General features: G+C 42.4%; 1 protein-coding gene across 1 annotated transcript in view; it reads right to left on the minus strand.

The window, feature by feature from the left end:
• GLDC (glycine decarboxylase) overlaps positions 1 to 20,763 on the minus strand; it is a 98,756-nt gene that overhangs the window by 26,257 nt on the left and 51,736 nt on the right. Inside the window, exons 14-15 of the mRNA XM_040632315.1 lie at positions 17,106 to 17,248; positions 2,958 to 3,033 (exon numbers count right to left, since the gene is read on the minus strand). Coding sequence (XP_040488249.1) covers positions 2,958 to 3,033; positions 17,106 to 17,248 — 219 coding nt within the window. The remainder of the gene's footprint in view (positions 1 to 2,957; positions 3,034 to 17,105; positions 17,249 to 20,763) is intronic.

A 20,763-nucleotide genomic window follows, 5' to 3' on the forward strand; every position in this document is an offset into this window, starting at 1 on the left:
CATTTTAGGAACCTCTGAAATTTAACCTAAGAGCAAACGTGAAAAGAACTGCCCAAAACAGCTTGAAATAAGAGAACTATCAGGAACCTGGGAGGTTCTGAAGAACATGATTTCCCCACACTCCTTTTCGAAACAGAAGGATATATTTTACTGGATTCCATTAGAGTCTATTATGTAGGAGCAGCTGCCTTGGACTTCTCTGATGTGGAAAATTTTTCCTTGATTATTTGAGCAATAAGTCATTTCTCCTTCTCCAACTGAAAACATTGGCTTTAATTAAAATCTTTAATCTAGAAAGGATGTCAACATTTCCAAACTTAAGAGTTCTGTATTTCTACAAGCTCAGGGGCTGGACGGCCTTCCCTGCCTCTCCCTCCCTTAGCCCTCCACAAACGGCTGCATCTAGCTCCCCTCCATCCTTCAGAATAGAACAAGGATGCTGTGGTGATAGCAGTGTGGGCAATGGTGAGAGAAGAAACATCACACACAGGGGGACAGAGAGAGAGGAGAGGACTGAAAAACACAGAGAGGGAAAAGGAGCAAGAAAGGATCCAAGAGTCAGAGAAGAACTCTGCCCAGGCACAATCAAAAGTTCTTTCATCCTTTCTCCTTGACCTTTCTGGTTTGGTCCCCAACTCCTGGACATTCACAGATACTTCCTGGTGTCACACTGGAGAACTAGGAACGAAGAGGGGTGGCAAGCATCGCAGAGTAGATGCAACCTGGATGTTAGCTGGCTTTGTTATCAGCTCATCCCTGGCCTTCCATAAGCACCACAATGTAGATCTCAAGGCCTCTCTATAAAGCCTCTGGGCAGGAGGCGGTGAGGTGAAGGAGGCAACATGGAGGTGCTCACACAGTATGAACAGATCCCTTCCCAGGATCCCCAGACACGTGGTTAATGAGTACAACAAGGACAAGTTCCAGTGGCTACCTCAGTACAAGGAAGCCACACAGGAAAACAGAACGGGGACTTTTAATGTCAGTCACCGGGCATCGTTTCCCTGGACAACAGGAGCTTCAGCGTTTCCTTTCTGATGCTATCACAGTGCTGAGCCTGAGGTTCAAAGAATAATTCTAGTCCTAAACTAACCCTTCCTTAGAAAATTAAAGAATTCAGGGCGCCTGGGTGGCTCAGTCGGTTAAGCATCTCCCTTCGGCTCAGGTGATGATCCAGGGGTTTTTGGACTGAGTCCCACATCAGGCTCCCTGCTCAGCGGGGAGCCTGTTTTTCCCTCTGCCACTCCCGCTCCCACTCCCCCTGCTTATGCACTTGCTCTCTCTCTGTCAAAAAAATAAATAAAATCTTTAAAAAAAATTAAAGAATTCAAAACTACTAGAAAACCTAAGTGAAAAAAACCAAGTTGGTGTGTCAGGGACTGTGTCTATCTGAGTTATGACTCGATATAACTCTGGACTGGCACACAGAGTGCTTTGCATATGATCACTATAGAATAATTACTCAATTAATGAATGTTCTCTTTTTCAAAATTCTTTGAAAATCAGTGCTACTGCCCAACTAGGATAAAGGCCTGGGAAAACACACCTGTGGAATCAGGATAAATAAACAGGAGAAGGAGCAAGAAAATGGTCTTTTTCCCCCCCTTTTTTGAAAGGGAAGTGAAACAGTTTTTAGATTCTTCATTGCCAAATACAGGCAGCTAACCATGAATAATCTAGTTTTAATAAAACCAGAAATGGACTGAGACTGGGCCACCATTTATTGTACCCCACTTACTTGGGCAGCCAGAATGAGCCTGGCACCCTTTTCTCTAACTCTCCTGGGATGGGTGTCACTTTTGTCCTGCTCCCAACCCCTGCCCACTGCTCCCTCCAAGAAGTCCATGTCCACAGCTCAGTGGAAGTTCTAGCTTGGTATTGGGTCATCACCAAAATGAAGACCTCGCAAACACAGTCTCTTTCACCACACTCAGAAGCCTAGGTCAGATAACTGCTAGAAGCACTGCCTCTGGGGATCAGTGGAGTCCAGTCAAGCCCATTAGCAGCTCTGCTGGTCCCTACACAGACCCCAAGAGCAGTTTGGATCACGGAGACTAGACTCTCATACCCAAAGTAAAAACTGAAGCAGAGCCACGAACTCTGCTCCATGTCTTCTTTTGCTGCTTAGAGATGACAATTCTCAATAGGGAATTTATTTATTCAGCAAACATTTTATTAAAAATTTATTTATGGGGTATGTTAAGTTTCAGCTCAGGTCATGATCTTGGGGTCATGGGATCGAGCCCCACATTGGGCTCTGCGCTGGGCATGAAACCTGCTTGGGATTCTCTCTCACTCTCTCCCTCTACTTTTTTAGAGTAATGTCTACATCCAACGTGGGACTCAAACTCATGACCCCTGAGATTAAGAGTCTCCACCAACTGAGCCAGCCGGGCACCCCTCGATAAATATTTTTTGAGCATACAGAAACCAGAACTGTGCCTAGTCACAGTAGGAGTTACGGAACAATTAAAGGTTGGTCTCTGCCCTTTGTCCAGGCCTAAGACCTGGAACTGTAACATTCCTGTCCTTTCCTGCCTTTCCTCCCAGGAAAGTTAGAGAAGGGGGTGCCAGGTTCGTTTTGGGTGCCCAAGTAAGTGGGATACAGTAGGCAGTGGCCCAATCTCAGTCCATTTCTAGTTTTATTAAAACCAAAAGATTATTTACGGCTAGTTGCCTGTATTTCACAACGAAGAATCTAAAACCTGGCCGACTTTCACACACTGTGTTTGAGCAAAAACCTTTTATCTCCAAATGTTTTCCCTCAAAATGGTCCAGTGAAATGTCTTGGGGGCAAGGACTGTAGCAGCTGGTTCAAAGAAATCTGTTCCTTGATTATATGTTCCCTAGCTGCTTACAAGAAGGCTTAGAGGGAGTGTACCACAGAACAAAAGGAATGCTAAGAGTTGGACCCATTGCCACCCTGTGGTGAGCAACCACCACTTGTCCATACTCACTGTTCTGTGTCCCTCTCCTCTCCCATCCAAGTAAGCTCGGATAGTGGCCAGCCCAGCATATTCCCCCTGCGCTCCGCTGCAAAGGTAAGAAGAGAAGGGTTAGGGCTTTGGGCCTCTTTGCTTTCATTGACTCATTCAATATTCACTGGGCATGGGTGGCATGTTCACCAACACGTGACCCAAAGACATTACCCAACACCATGGAAAGTTCACTGAGGATAGCTGCACCAGCCTAAAAGTTCTCGAGCAACCACAGAATGGCACTTGGTCTTTGTACTAAAGCTCACCCACTGCTACTCAGAGATGGGCCTTTCAAGCCTTGCTCAGGATCATGTACCTAAGAATTCGTTCCTATTATAGAAAAATTCAAAATTATAAAAAAATAGAAGAATACAAGGAGCTGCCACGTACCTATCACCCAGCTTTAACAATTCTCAGATATAGTCAATCTTTTTCCAACCATTTCCCTTACAAGCCCCCTCACTCTGAACTAGACTGTTATTTAAGTAGGCTCCATGCCCAACATTGAGCTTGAACTCACAATCCTTAGATCAAGAGTTGCATGCTCTATGGACTAAGCCAGCCAGCCACCCCTGAACTGTTATTTTGAGGCAAAACTCAAGCATCATATCATTTTATCAATTCAAACTTCAGTGTGTATCTTTCAAAGATAACAATTATTATTTAAAAAAAATATAGCTATAGCGGTGTCTGGGTAGCACAGTCAGTTGGGTGTCCAACTCTTGGTTTCAGCTTGGGTCTCATCTCAGGGTCATGAGATCAAGCCCCACATTGGGCTCCACGCAGCATGGAGTCTGCTTGGGTTTCTCTCTCCTTCTCCCCCTGCTCCTCCCCTCCCTCCACATGTGTTCTCTCTCTCTCTCCCTCTTTCTCTCTAAAGTAAAGGAGGGCATGTGATGTAATGGGCACTGGGTATTATATAAGACTGACCAATCACTGACCTCTACCTTTGAAACTAATAATACATTATACGTTAATTAATTGAATTTAAATTAAACAAATAAAATAAAATCTTTAATACACACACACACACACACACACACACACACTTATAACTAAAATTATTACACCTAAAACCACGATTTCCCAATACCACCACATTTTTAGTCAGCGATCAGATTACCCCAAAGGAACTATGCACTTTGAATGTGGCGACATTTCCATTAGTCTCTTGGGTGAGCTTTCCCAGGCCCCACATGCACGTGGCTGTTAGAGGCTGGCCATACCAACTAAGCAGTCCTGGAAGGCACCACTTTTAGAGCACACTTAATGACTAACAGTCCAGTGAGTGATGCTGAGTCAATCAGAAACTGTTACTTAATGTTCTCAGTAATCTCTGCAGGAAGGAAAGGGAAGTGAGTAATAGGTTTTTAAATCCCATTCAAAATGCGTATTTCCCCTATTTCACAAAATTACACCATTCTTTAACTCTGTAGAAGTCCCAGTGGTTTTGGCATTCATCCTTTCTAGTCACACCATAATATTGAGATCATACTCTAAAAGCACAAGGCTTAAGAATAAACTAGATAAACTTTTATTTCTAAACCAAATGTTAAAATTTTGAGCACTGGAATGTTTTTAAAGAGAACACTAGATTGAACCTGTTGGATTTGAAATGTTTGTAAACTCTTGTGGGGACACTGATGATCTGGTGTCAGGATCACCAGAATTGAGGACTTAAGAGAGGCCAGAGAACAGGGAAGCATCTGGGGGTGAAGGACTTAGAGTGTGGCTGGAGAAAGAAAAGAAAGTGGTGATTTACAGAGCAATAAAATAGGGTAGATGAGCTAAGGAACAGTAATAAGTACAAACTGCTCTGTTAATTAAGCACTTCCTATTTACCAGGCACGCTGCAGAGTAAGCCCAGGGAAAGGGTAGCCCTTGTGGTGGTGGTCGCCACCAACCATTTTTCATCATCTTATTTAATCCTCCCAATACCCCCATGAGGTAGGTACCATTGCCCCCATTTTGCACAAAAAGAAACTGAGGTCTGAGTCTTACATGCCCAACGGCCAACGGTGGCAGATTTTAGACTTCAGTACAAGTTGGCCTTTCAAGGAGGCTCATGCTTCCTGTGTAAGCTATGCCGCTCCTCCGAGCACGCTGTGCTTCCCAAGGGAGTCGGAGCCGTGGTTTTCCTTCACAGAACCCCTGACTGACAGAACAAGGAGGTACAGCTGCACATAAAGAAGACCTGTTCCTGGAAAACCTGGGGCACCCAGTTCCTCATTGCTTAAACTGAGCGAACTTGGCCTCTGCTCTCTTCTAGGGAGGGAGGCAGACACCAGTCTTCCATTTTCCTGGCTTTGGAAAAACAATTGTAGTTCACTTGATGTTTTTATTTGGGGAGCAGAAAAATGAATGTGCTTCAGCAAACCACCCACACCCCTCGTTACTTAGGCTCTCTGTGCCTCTGTGTTCTCATCTTTAAAATAGGGATAATAAATTGCACCCATATGCACTCATAGTATTTTGCTCACTCTTCTATTAATACAATCCTATACGTGTACTGTACATCCAAAATGATTATAGAGCTCACATTTACTTTGTGTGCCTATCTCAGAGTGTAAGCTTTGAGAGTAACGTCTAGGTCTCAGAATATATAAAATAGTACTCTACATGGAGTAGCTCTACAATAAATGCTGAATAAATTTGTTCAAAATTGAGTTCCCATATCCAGCCTAGGCAGTCGACATTATCATCCTTTTCTCCATGGAAAGGGGCCTCAACAAATGGCCCTGTGTTTTTCTCACGACTACTGTTCATCTTCTTTTGTTGGAAAGCCAAACAAAGTGTTCAGACCAGGAATGAAAGAGACTGGAACTATGAGCTGGTAAACCAAGAGAAAGGCAACATCCTAAAGACTTGATCGTAAATGCTGGATGCGGCAACTCAAAAAGTGCAAAAGGTATGTTCTAAAGGCCACATAAAAACAACAATTGCTGGAGAGGATGTGGAGAAAGGGGATCCCTCCTACATTGTTGGTGGGAATGCAAGTTGGTACAGCCACTCTGGAAAACAGTGTGGAGGTCCCTTAAAAAGTTAAAAATGGAGCTACCCTATGATCCAGCCATTGCACTACTGGGTATTTACCCCAAAGATACAGATGTAGTGAAGAGAAGGGCCATATGCTCCCCAATGTTCATAGCAGCATTGTCCACAATAGCTAAATCGTGGAAGGAGCCAAGATGCCCTTCAACAGATGACTGGATTAAGAAGTTGTGGTCCATGTATACAATGGAATATTACTCAGCTATCAGAAAGAACGAGTTCTCAACATTTGCTACAACATGGACAGCACTGGAGGAGATAATGCTAAGTGAAATAAGTCAAGCAGAGAAAGACAACTATCATATGATTTCTCTCATCTATGGAACATAAGAACTAGGATGATCAGTAGGGGAAGAAAGGGATAAAGAAAGGGGGGTAATCAGAAGGGGGAATGAAACATGAGAGACTATGGACTCTGAGAAACAAACTGAGGGCCACAGAGAGGAGGGGGGTGGGGGAATGGGATAGGCCGGTGATGGGCAGTAAGGAGGGCACGTATTGCATGGTGCACTGGGTGTTATACACAACTAATGAATCATCGAGCCTTACATCGGAAACCGGGGATGTACTGTATGGTGACTAACATAATATAATAAAAAATCATTATAAAAAAAGTAAATAAATAAAGGCCACATAAGCCTTATTACTGGGGTTCTATTAAAATAAGGGGAATTATTAGTGCCACCTATTGGTGGAAAAGTATTATGAAAAATAACTGCTTGGCTCCATAACCCAGATTAAGAGTCTATCAGAAAACTACTACATGGGGAGTAGGAGCAAGGATAGTGGTTTTCTGACATCTATTTAAGATGAAGTCGTTGGTGGCCTGGACCTGCAGAACTGGCACAGAAAGGACACAAGTGGGTGGGGAGCCTCAGCCCCACAGAAGTGCCAAGTGAGCACAGGCTTGAACTGTCTGAGAAAAACAGTCCTCCAGTCATGCATTTATTCAGGCTGGTGAAAGAACTGCTATGTATTACACCGCTTAACACAGAATGAGTGAAACCTAGCAGATGAGTTCCTCCAAAACCCAGACTCACTCTATACACTAGAAGAAGCTGGGACAAGTGCAATGTCCCACAAGGTGAAAATAAGATGGAGTTGGTGGGATGCCACAGTTCTGTAATGATTTAACCTAGACTCTGTTAGTATCAGTGTAGCATTCTAAGCACAATTTCAGGCAGCTACTCAATGTGAATTTATCAAAAATGTGATGGGGGAAGGGGAATTTGAAGATGACGTGACAGGGCCAGGGTGATAGCTGAGCTCTTCTGCCACGACTAAACAAGAGTTTAAGGACACAATCAGCGTCAAAGATTTTTAACACTTTACCTACCTTTAGCTTTGCTAAGAACCCTAGGCAAAAAGGTTGGGATTTAGAAATACTACAGCTTAGCTCTACCTGGAAGGGTTACATTTTTAGATCTCTGGAACAAATTTTTATTGGACCATTACACAAGATCAATCCCAAGGGACAGTATATTCTGCCAAGTGTTAGAAATCTCGTAGCAGATGATCCGTCTATCTCTGATGAAGGAAGAGTGTGGCCTGCTCTTACAGACAACTACGCAGAACACACATGGCCAGGGGCCACAGGTAGAAAGCGAGCACTTCCCAAGCATAAAACTAAGATGGACTAAGATTATGAATGATCGGGGCGCCTGGGTGGCTCAGTTGTTAAGCGTCTGCCTTCGGCTCAGGTCATGATCCCAGGGGCCTGGGATCGAGCCACGTCGGGCTCCCTGCTCTGCTGGGAGCCTGCTTCTCCCTCTCCCTCTGCCCCTGCTTGTGTTCCCTCTCTCGCTGTTTCTCTCTCTGACAAATAAATAAATAAATAAAATCTTAAAGAAAAAGATTATGAATGATTTGCATCCTGTAAAGAAGGTATTTTGGTCAGTTACTGTGTACGTTTATCACTGATCACAGAAGTACTCCCTGACCAGTCATGAAAAAAACTCTGCTGAAAGAATATGGTGGTTGATTTCACAGACACCATAGAAATTCCTCAGAAGTTGGCTGCTTTGGAATATTTTGAGACAGATTATTATGGCTGCTATTTTTAAACGAAATATTTCTTCATGGTTTTTACATTTATACATAGGACACCTTTTACAAGACTGCAGAATATAACATATTCTGGTGTCACCAGAAGTCCTGTCCCAGTAGTCACCAAAAGTCCTGCTGAATTATACTGCAGTTGTACTAAGAAAACAGTATTTGTGTTCTCTAGTAGGATACTGTATCTATACAAATCAAAGCAGCTAAAAATGTGCCCTCAAGAAAATGCTTATGTTATGGATCCTACCGTTTTAAAATTTTGGTACCAGTAATTTAAGATTTATACATTTTTTTGAATTATCAAGTATCTAGATTTACCAGATCTATTCTTGTTTTAATTTTCTCTAGATATTCTATGGAAATAATTTTATATTTTTAACCCCATTATTATATTTTGGACACTGATGACCATATTTAGTTTGTGACTTAAGAGAAGTTCTCTTTTATGCTGTTTATAAGTCAGTGGGACTATTTTATTTCTTTTTAAAGATTTATTTATTTATTTGAAAGAGAGAGAGAAAGTGGGAGGAATGGCAGAGGGAGAAAATCTCAAGCAGACTTTCCACTGAGCACAGAGCCCAACACAGGACTTGATCTCATGACCCTGGGATCATGACCTGAGCCAAAACCAAAAGTTGGACACTTAACCGTCTGAACCACCCAGGTGCCCCAGGTCTATTTTATTTTTAATAATATTTGAATTTCCTGAGAAGTTTATTTTGGCATTTTTTAAATTATTACATTTAAAACGACATTCTTCATGAGAAATCATTCTTAGCGATAAATTGTACATTTAAATATGAAGTGAATTGTTTCCCTTTAAGCATCTATAATATCTAACAACTGCATCTAGCTCATTGTATACATTGTAACATTTGGAAGCTAAAATATATATCATTATCCAATAAAACCAAGATTTCTATAGATATAAACAAGTTTATTTGAGAATTTATATGCAAGGCAAAGTGACTAGAATAGCTACAATTTGAAAAAGAAGAAAGTGGGAGGAATCAGTCTGTCTGATGCCAAGACTTATTATATACCTACAGGAATCAAGGTTGTGTGTTACTGGGGGAGGGACAGACATGTAGATCAATGGAATAGAATAGAGAAACTAGAAATCAACTCACATAAATAAAACAAACTGATTTTTTACAAAGTTGCAAAAGCAATGCAGTTGAGGAAAAATAGTCTTATCAACAAATAGTGCTGGAGCAATTAGACATGCATAGGTCAGCCTAAGCCTTTTACCCTTATACAAAAATTACCTCAAAATGGATCATGGATTTAAATTTAAAATATAAAGCTATAAAACTTTTAGGAATAAGCAGAGAAAATCTCTGGAATATAGGACTAGGCAAAGAGTTCTCACAGTTGAAACCAAAAGCACAATTCATAAAAGGAAAATTGATAAAGTACACTTCATCATAATTACTTTTGCTCTGTAAAAGACCCTGTTAAAAGGGCAAAAAGACAAGCTAAGAGTGGGAGAAAATATCTGCAAACTACATATCAAATAAACAGTTAAAGACGTAAAAGACAGTCCAAGTAGAAAGTGGTGCTGTGATGATCCAACATATGACTGTGTTTAGAAGTACTAAGGAAGGGATGCCTGGGTGGCTCAGTCGGTTAAGCGTCTGCCTTCAGCTCAGGTCATGATCTCAGGGTCCTGAGATCAAGTCCCACATCAGGGGAGCCTGCTTCTCCCTCTCCTTCTTCCTGCCACTCCCCCTGCTTGTGTGCTCCCCCTCTCTGCCTTCTGTCTGACAAATAAATAAATCATAAAAAAGTACTAAGGAAGGGTTCCATTAGGATGCTGGAGATTTGCTGTGCGTTCATTGTTGCTGTTTTTCTGTGTATGTGGGAAAGCATAGCTTTTCAGTCCCCTTACTAGTTAGGGGAATTTCCCATTTTGTGTGAGTCTAGGGGAAAGGCAGGGTCCTAAACCCCCCTCCAGAAGCAGGAAGGGACCAGACATTCCCCATCACTACCCATTAACAAGGTGTTGGACCCATGACCCACTCCCAGCCCACAGCATATCCAGTAGCCTGGGACTTCATCAACCTGGAGAGAGTGACCCAAGGAATGGGACAGTCACAGATTTTCCAGTGGTAGTGGTGACTCTGATTTGTTCTCTGCTGCCAGCCTCCCTTGGGTCTTCCCACCTAATTCACAGGTGGATTTAAGTTTATTATATTATATTATATTATATTATATTATATTATATTATATTGTTATGTTATAGTATTATATTATAAAATAATGCATTCATGTGATTTAAAAATTAATATCAGTAAACAAGCAACCCCCTCCTATTCTTCCCAGTCTCACTCTCCAGAAGGAAACCCGATTAATGATTTCTTGTGATGTATGTTTTGATGTTGGACATTGTGACGTCAAACTCCCCTCATCCAAAAACTTCTTTATTTTAAAAATACCACCATCAAGTGCTCAGGAAGTGACCAAGCGATCCAAGTGAAACATTAGCTAAGAAATGGACATGGTAACACTGACCCCAGTAAGATGGTCCAAACAGCCAGTGTCAAGGTGACCCACTTCAGTCCCTGGCAACATCGTAAGACACTCCCAATATAACAAGGTTTAAAAAAAAAAAGGCATTGATTCTTATCTTATGAATGGAATAAACAGGGCTAACTGACATTCCTCCAATACACATACCTTGGGAGCAATAGGATTTTAATCAGTCTAATTCTGTTGCTTACCTCAAGTACCTAAAAACTGTCTGGATCTCCGTTCCAATGAGCTGATAATAAAAACCTCTCAACATATCATTCTGGAATGGTCTTACCAATCTGTATCTAACTTGACATAAACTGAATTCTATACTTAACCTTCAAATTCTGGTCAAGGAACATCTGAATAGATCCAGCTCTTCTAACTATTCTGATATCCGAAGAGTACCTTAAAGCAGAGGCTCTCAAACTTAGGTTTCCAAACAAAGCATCAGCTTCACCTGGGAACCTGACAGAAAGCAAGTTCTCAAGCATTGAATCAGAAAATCCTGTGTGGGGACGCCTGTGTGGTTCAGTGGTTAAGCAGCTGCCTTCGGCTCAGGTCATGATCTCAGGGTCCTGGGATCAAGTCCTGCATCAGGCTCCTCGTCAACAGGCAGCCTGCTTCTTCGTATGCCTGCTCTGCCTGCCACTCCCCCTGCTTGTGCTCGCTCGCTCTCTTTCTGACAAATAAAATCTTTAAAAAAAAAAAAAATCCTGTGGGTGTGACCAAGTGTGAGAACCGCTGCTCCAAGTCTTACAAACTGCAAAAATCAAAGTATACTTTTGAGGGTTAAGGAAATTGGGGAAGGGAAGGTCTTCTCACTGTGTTTTATGTCTCCAAAGATGGCTCTCTTCATCCTTCGCCCTCTTTCTCTTCTTCCTGGCATTCTGAGTGCTTCTTTGGGAAATCAGCCTCTAACCAGAGGAGGGTCTCTGCTCTCTGGCCTCCCAGAGTTCTCTGAAAGGAGGGTTGTGAAGGCTCCGTAGGAAAGCATTATCAAAGATTATCATGATATGAGTCATGTTAGAGCTCATCAGTGATATCCATCATGAGCTTAAGAAAGGGGGTGTGGGAGGTGGCAACTATCAGGTGTTTGATTCTCTTTACTGTATCTCCTGATAGGCACATGATGGTTGTGACTTAGTCTTCAAAGGGCACTTTCTAAGTTCAGTCTGCTGGGAGATAATAGTCATCTAACTAAGTTTCCTCTTTGGTGTTCCTTCAGGACAACACACTCTCCAACCCAATGATGCACATTAGAATCACCTGGGGAGGGTATTAAAAACCCTGATTCCTGAAATCCACCCCCCACCCCAAGAGGAGATTCTGATGCAACTAGTTTGTGGGGTAGGGAGAGGATCAGTATTCTTCAGAAGTTCCCCAACTAATTCTAATAAGCAGCCAGGACTGTGAATGGTGGCAACCCCAGTGTTTTTCACAGTATGGTGGCCAAACCAGCATAGTAACATCATCCAGAAATTTGTTAGAAATGCAAATTCTCAGGCCCCAACCCTGCCTTACTGAATCAGGAATTCTGGCAGTGAAGCTTAGCAATTTAACAAGCCCCCCAGGTGATTCTCACTCACAATAAAGTTTGAGATCCATAGATTATGTCCTGTTTACACCTTTGTTTAAGAACCTTCCAGCAGGAGATTCTGGAAAAGCAACTGACAGCTCTATCTACATTCAAGATCATGGTTTGCTGTTTTTAAAGAAAAAACAACTTCCTTACTCTTATAGGCCAAGGCAGCTAATAATAACCCCAGCGTGTCTTTCACTTTAGATATCCATGGAAGGTGTTAATTACTGTTTCTGTCTGCCTTAAACATTACATCATAATTCTAACCCGGCAATTCCTGGAGTCTATTTGTGAGCTGCTGAATGATTGTAAAAGTGTCACAGTGCTATGGGGGAACAAGTCAAAGCAAGCCGTGCTGGGCAGAGTAGGAAATGGAAAGGTAATGAGATATTATTTGGTTATTTTCGTCCCCAAACTGGAAATGCTCTCCAGGTTTGTAGATGGAGCAATGTGGGGGGAGAAACCCACACCGTGACGAAGGAGGACGTCGTTTGGCGTCTCACATGTTCTGGGTGCTAACCTTTCCTTTGAGCTGAATTCCCTTTCAGAAAAAAAATCCACTGAAGAGGGTCCTGTGACGGTGTGTATCTGGGCAGGACTACTAGAGAAAGAACAGCCTTCTGCGAGCATGACGTAGAACTCAACTGGGCTGAAGACGGTATGGGAGGGCCCAGCAAGGGTGAGGAGGAGCAGTCAGGGCCATGTGCACAACACTCAGGCTCGTGCCTGCAAAGTGCCGTTCTCCTACACAGTCATCCTAGAACCGGAGAGTTGTGTTACGAGTCCACTTGGTGTTAAATATCATTCTATTCTGCAGAACTTGGTTCCTTTGGCCTTGTTGCAAGACCTTCTCACTTTATGTTTGAGTACTAAGACTGAGGTGGCATATGTCTTGCCTCCAAACCCAGAGCAAGTGTCAAAGCCAGCTTCATCATGCCCTCAGTGCATGGAGAAATCCTGAGATCAGGGGGCCCAGGGTAGAAACGAATCTGCAAGCACCTTACGTTGTGTTTAATTGTTTCATAATATGCACGTGCCCCACAATAAAATTAACTTCTTTTTAGATTATATACTAACACGTATCATGGTTAAAAAAGTTTTTAGTAATCTAAAAAAGCATAAGCACAGGGAAGGGGAAAAATTAAAAAGCATAAGGACAAAAAGTATTGAAGTTCTACTACCTTGAGATAACTGTCTTCTTCTCATATACCTCTTCCCACCTATACCTCTGCATTGATATATCAGTATGGCCATTCTTCAAACAATTAAAGAGTTACCATACGTCCAGCAATGTCACATCTGAGTATATACCCAAAAGAACTAAAACCAGTGACTCAGGTATTTGTATACCAATGTTCACAGCAGCATTATTCACAACAGCTTAAAGGTGAAAACAACCCAAATGCCCATCAATGGGCAGAGATAAACAAAATATGGTCCACATATACAGGGGAATATTATTCAGCCTTAAAAAGGAAATGCTGACGCATGCTACAAGGTGGATAAAGACATTATGCTAGATGAAATAAACCAGATACAAAAGGACAAATATTATATAGTTCCAACTATGTGACATACCTAGTAGTCAATTAATAGCAGCAGAAAATAAAATCATGGTTGCCAGAGGCTGTGGTAAGAGAGAAACGAGGCGAAGTTGTTTAATTGATGCAAAGCTTTCATTTGAGAAGATAAAAAAGTTCTGGAGATGGCTGGTGTTGATGGTTGCAAAACAATGTGAATTCATGCTATTAAACGTACCCTTAAAAATGGTTAAAATGGTAAATTTTCATGGTATGCGTATTTTACCACAAAAAATTTTAGAGTTGCAAAATATTACTGTTACTTCCTAAAAATTTTACCATTTTTATCTTTTAAATATCAGATGATAACAAAAAAGGATAAGAAATTTTTGATGCAAAACTTCTTGGTCACGAGCTTCTAAAACTCTATAGACGTACTGACCAACTCCAATTAGGTTTAAATGAAAACACCAGGAAATAGTCCCTTGATAATAATTGCGACTGCACCCCGTATTTCAGAAGTATAATTTCAGTGGTTGACGTGATACAGTAAATTCTCCCTCTGTACAGAATATTCAAGAAAACTTGTATTTCTTCTTACAATAAATATGAAGCCTACATCAATACCTTGGATTGCAGTGGCCAGTAGCCAGCAATAAATCATGATGAATTAACCAATAAATAGCCCTGTGGTAGACTAATTATAATACTTAGAATATAGATTATGAGACCTGGATATAGAATTCACTTGTGGAGAGAAGATTAGCACAAATAAACCAAAAGGGTTGTAAGAAGATAAAAATAAAATCCTTACATAGAGAATATATGGTGCATCCCTTCCTCTTTTCCCCAAACTTTAATCTCTGGCAGCATGGTCTCTCTATTTTCCCAACAAAAGAGTAGGGCATTTCCTCATTTGTCATAGCAGCCTCTGCTAAGAACCAAAAATATCCCTCAATAAGCCTCAACTTTGGGTTCAGCTCCTGTCACTTTCAAATCGGCCTTTGGAAACGAGTGTTATTATCCGGGAATCTGTGAAGGTGGAGAAGGCATCACTGACAGAAACGACATCCTAATAAAGATTTCCTTCCCTCCTACAAAACTGACACGGGGTACTGAACCTCACTGTCAATCATACAAGTGAGGAGAGCAGGACAGAGAAGGAGCATTAGGTATAATAAGAAAAACAACAGAGAAACTTCTAAGAAAGTGGTTCTTACCCTTGCCTTCCAATTGGAATCTCCTGGGAAGCTTTAAAGACATACTCATGCCTGTGTCTCTCCCTCACCCTGTCTTTCCCTATCAAGATTGTAATTCAATCTGGGATTGTGATCTGGACACGAGAATCTTTTTTATAAACTCACCACATGACTCCAACTTCCAGCCAGGGCTGGGAACCATTGCTTTAAGGGAAGGCAAGTTTCCTCATCCTTAGGTCAGTCTTTCAGGACCCTGGCTGGGCCCTCAATGAGCTGCAAAAGCTAATGACTTCAGAGTTAAAATAGTCCTGAACAATTCCTCTCCCATATGACACAGAAGATGTAACCATATTGTATCACTAGAGGGCGAAGTTTCTGCATTTTCAACATTTAATTAAGGTATTACTGCCTCAGGTTACTAATTCACTCAGATTCCTCTCTTCCTTTAAAAAGGGGGTGGGGATGGATGACGATGTTCTAATGAAGATATGAAGTCTGACTTTCATGAATGTCATTCTTTCCTATTTATAAAATCAGGGCTTTGAGAGGCTGTTATTAAAAGAGCTCTGTGTCCTCTCATTTGCCATATGCCCATATGCTGTTTTCACAAAGCGCATGACTTTGCTGTATAGCTTATGTTACCAAACAGGAGGAGGGCTTGATTGTATCTAAGATCTGATTACTTTCTGTTTCAGAGAGTGAGATGATAAATGTCTCAGTTTTAAAATCATTTGATTTTTTGGGGTGCCTGCGTGGTGCAGTTGGTTGAAGGCTCCAACTCCTGGTTTTAGCTCAGGTCATGATCTCAGCATTGTGAGATCGAGCCTGCTGTTGGGCTTCTTGCTTGACAGGGAGTCTGCTTGAAGATTCTCTGTCTGCCCCTCCCCCCACTCAAATAAATAAATCTTTTTAAAAAATCATTTGATTTTTATATCTTGAAGTCTGCATTTCTAACAACCTCCTGGGTGATGTCAATGCTGACGCTGCTGGTGGAGCTTACACTTCGAGTAGCGGAAGGTGGATAATCCAGTGGCAGACATGCAACTCTTTTGAAAATACTTAAAATGTGAATTCATGCTGCTAAAAGTGTTTGTCTAGCCATCCATCTATCTATTCCCATGAAGACAGATCACAAACCCAGTGGATTCCCAATCGGCTGTATATCAGAATCATTTGTTTCCTCCTTAAATATAAAGTTTCTTAGTCCTAAACCCTGGAGATTATGATCAACAGGCCTAGAGTGGGACACAGATATTTGTTTGTTTTTTTTTTTTAAGATTTTATTTGGGTTTTTTTGAACAGAGAGAGACACAGAGAGAGAGAGAACACCAGCAGGGGGAGTGGGAGAGGAAGAAGCAGGCTTCCCGTGGAGCGGGGAGCCCAATGTGGGGCTATCATGACCTGAGCTGAAGGCAGACTCTCAACGGACTGAGCCACCCAGGCGCCCCCAGACATTTGTATTTTTAACAAGTACCTAAGAAATGTTGCTAGAGCCCTCTGGTTTTAAAAAAAAAAGTCACTGTTCTTCAGAGTTTTTACTTTACAGATAAAGAAACAGAGGCCAAAAGAGGGGCACGGAACTTTCAAAGTTAGTGACAGAACAAACCAGGATCTAGGTTCTCCTGACCCTACTCGATTGTGACACTGCTGCTTGTTCAGAGGTACCATGTGTCTTGATTCTAATTCTAATGCTATGTCACTGATGGATATCGTAACTAGTTTCCAAAGATGGCCCACAATGAAACACATCTCTGGACATTCACACCCATTCTGCATTCAAACTGGGCTGGCCCTGTCACTTGCTTTAATAGGCAGAACGCTTTGGAAGTCATGCTGTGAAACTTCAGAGGCTGAGCCTTAAGGAGTTTTGCAGCTTCCACATGCTTCCATCATGGAACACTCCACTTTGGACTTAGACATCATTCCAGGATGAATGAAGCTCAAGCAACCACATGGAGAAGTCTCCATGAACAAGAACCAAGGCCCAGGTCCACATCCTCAACTGAACGCCCAGCCAACAGCCTATCACTAACTTGCCATCTATGTGAATGTGGCTACTTTGGACCTCCTAGCCATCCACCCAATGGAGCTGAACTGTCTACTCACCTCTCAGAATGATACAAAATTGTTGTTTCAAGCCTCAAAGTTTGAGGCAGGTATTATACCATGAGAGATAGCTGAAAAGACAGGAGAAATCTCTTACCTGTTAGGCTGGAAGGAGATTCGGTCATAGCCCGTGAGTTCACATAAGTCTTTCTCCAGCTCAAGGAAAAGTTGCTGATAACCTTGAGCTTGGTCCAGAGGCACAAATGGGTGGATGTTTGCAAATCCTTTCCATGTGATAGGCTGAAGAGCAACAGGGGAGAAACACATGCATATGTACAACTGTAATAGTAATAACAATACGAGCTTTAATGATGCTGAGCAGGACGAGTACAGCAACAGCCAGCACAAGAGTGTTTACTGTGTGCCAGGCACTGTTTTACACACTTTAAATACATTAATTCATTAAATCTCACCAAAATCTTACCAGGTAAGTACTATTACTGCCTTCATTTTAGAAGAAAGTCCTAGAAAGGGAACTTGGACAAAAATATAAACTTCTTCTATCTTTTCAGGAACAAAAAGTCACCCAAATAGATTTATATCCACGAAACCCAATGAGTTGTTTCAGGTATGGTTTACTTGAACTCTTAGACAGCACATATATTATTCTCTCTTCATTGAGCAGAACAAGACACAAACAAAAACAAATGGGGAAAATCCTTCCAATCACAATATAAAATGATTTCCATTGCCTGATGTGATTTGTCATATCAGAATAATCCTATGGAAAAAAAGGAAGAAGAGAGCTTTGCAAAAATGCATCCTAGCCTAGTAGAGATACTTACCAACCACAAGAGCAGGTTACACAAATCTTTTGTTGATACAAGAAATAAATGGAAACCTCCAGTCTCTACACTTCTGGCACTGTGAATGGATGTCTAGAAAGAAGGCTTAAGGTTCTGAATTCTACTGAGCTTAACAACTACCAGTTGACAAAGCTTTTTACATTGCAGATTTAAAAGGGGGAATGGGGTGCATGTGGCTGGCTCAGTCAGTAGACATGTGACTCTTGTCTCAGGGTTGTGAGTTCAAGCCCCACACTGGGTGTGGAAAGTACTTAAAAATAAAATCTATAATTCACGTCCACCCAGCGTTTGATCATTTCGCATCGTCATAAGAAGGAGCAGGGAAGGACAAAACATGGATATGAAATACGTTTTGGATGTTGCCAATACTTTGATACAGGAGAGAAGCCATCACCCTGGGACTGCCTGCTAACTTGGGCCTGTCAACAATTCTGCAGTACAGACACCTGGAAAACCTGAGGCTCGTGCTCACCTCCCAAGCAGCTCTGGAAAATGAGGAACGGTTTATTCAGCCTGAACAAGATTGACTATTATTAAACAGACCCAACAACTCTATGTGAACTTGCCCAAACTTAAAGAACCAGCTACACATCATAATAAAGAAGTACGTGGGCCCGTGTAGAAACTATAAGAATGAATGTTCTAGTGCCCAGAATGGACAATGTCCGGACGGGGAGTTAAGATGGCGGAGGAGTAGGGGACCCCTTTTTCAGCCAGTCCCCTGAGTAGAGCTGTATAGGTACCAGACCAGCCTGAACATCCACGGAATCAGCCTGAGACACAGGAAGATACATCTGGATCGCTACAAATGAACATCTCCAGCGCTGAGTATTGAGGTACGAAGTGGAGAGCCATGAAACCGCGCACAGATATCAGAAGATAAACGGAAGGGGGAGGGACCCGCCGCGTTTGGGCGCCAGGAAGCGGTAGCCACCTGCATGGGGGAGTGGGCTGACTCGGGGACCGGCACCCGCAAGAGAGCAGACTGAGACCGTGAGCTGGGGAACGCGTGCAGCCAGACTGAAATGGAGCTCCGGTGCGCTCACGGGAACCAGACTGAGACCGGGAGCTCTGGGAGCGCGCGGGACGGCTGGCGGCTGGCGGTGTTAGAAACACAAAGGACAGAGACGCGATGGCCCTGGAAGTGAGGGCTGGGACGCTGGGTGTGGGGTACACATCCCTGGACGCTGCAGGGTTGAGCAGCACCAACAGAAACAGAGTTAAAATGGCCAGAACATCAGTGGAGAACGATCCGCGATCCCTCTGTTCTGAAACAGAGGCTGAGATTCGGCTACTGCTGCTCTGACTGTCAGAAGAGACACAGCAAACCGCCAGGGAAAGCCGCCAGAGAACAAAAGCCTGGAAATACCAGCTAACAGTGTGCCCACCCCCATTCCCCCTCGCAGGGGACACGGAGTCTCAACCCAAACAGGGTTGCCTGAGTATCGGTGCGGCAGGCCCCTCCCCCAGAAGGCAGGCTGAAAAATCAAGAAGCCTACGTCCCTAAGATCCCTATAAAACAAGGGCGCACGGCCTGGGTCCCGGTCAATAATTTGGGCTCTGGACAACCCCGCAACCTCTCCTCATCAGAATGACGAGAAGGAAAAATCCCCCCCAGCAAAGAAAAGAAAATGAGTCTGTGGCCTCTGCCACAGAACTAATGGATATGGATATAACCAAATTATCAGAAATGGAATTCAGAGTAACAATGGTCAAGATGATGTGTTGACTTGAAAAAAGTATTAACAAAAATGTTAATGAGAATATAGAATCTCTAAGGGCACAAATGAGAGTGAATCTGACAGAAATTAAAAATGCTATGAGCCAAATGCAGTCAAAACTAGAGGCTCTGATGGCCAGGGTGAATGAGGCAGAAGGAGGATGGGTTAGTAGAAGAGAAAGCTAAAATAAAATCTGGGCTCAAAAAAATCCACTCCCACGAATGTAGGTTACGGGAGATTACTGACTCAATGAAACGTTCCAATGTCAGAATCATCGGCATCCCCAAGGGGGTGGAGAAAAACAGAGGTCTAGAAGAGGTATTTGAACAAATTGTAGCTGAAAACAACCCTAATCTAGCAAAGGAAACAAGCATTCGTGTCCAAGAGGCAGAGAGGACCCCTCCCAAGCTCAACCATGACAAACGTATGCCACATCACGTCATAGAGCAATTAGCAAACATTAGATGCAAGGATACAGTATTGAAAGTGGCCAGGGCAAAGAAATTTCTCACGTACCAAGGCAAAGGTATCAGAATTACGTCAGACCTGTCTACACAGACCTGGAATGAGAGAAAGGGTGGAGGCAGCATTTTTAAAGCTCTTTCAGAGAAAAACATGCAGCCAAGGATCCTTTATCCAGCAAGGCTGTCATTCATAATTGATGGAGAAATAAAGACCTTCCAGAATCACCAGTCATTGACCAATTTCATAACCATGAAACCAGCCCTACAGGAGATATTAAGGAGGTTCTATAAAAGTAAAAAGGCCCCAAGAGTGATACAGAACAGAAAGTCACAATCTATAGAAACAAAGACTTTACCGGCAACATGGCATCATTAAAATCATATCTCTCAATAATCAGTCTCAATGTAAATGGCCTAAATGCTCCCATAAAACACCACAAGGTTGCAGATTGGATAAAAAGACATGACCCATCCATTTGCTGTCTACAAGAGACTCATGTTGAACCTAAAGATACATTCAGACAGAAAGTAAAGGGATGGAATACCCTCTTTCATGCCAATGGACTCAAAAGAAAGCTGGGGTAGCAATTCTCATATCAGACAGATTGGATTTTAAACTAAAGACTATCGTTAGAGACACAGAAGGGCACTATATTATTCTTAAAGGATTTATCCAACAAGTGGATATGACAATTATAAATATATATGCCCCCAACAGGGGAGCAGCAAGATACACAAGCCAACTCTTAACCAGAATAAAGAGA

Source organism: Ursus maritimus, unplaced genomic scaffold, assembly GCF_017311325.1.
Source record: "Ursus maritimus isolate PB19 unplaced genomic scaffold, ASM1731132v1 scaffold_17, whole genome shotgun sequence".
Classification (NCBI taxonomy): domain Eukaryota; kingdom Metazoa; phylum Chordata; class Mammalia; order Carnivora; family Ursidae; genus Ursus; species Ursus maritimus.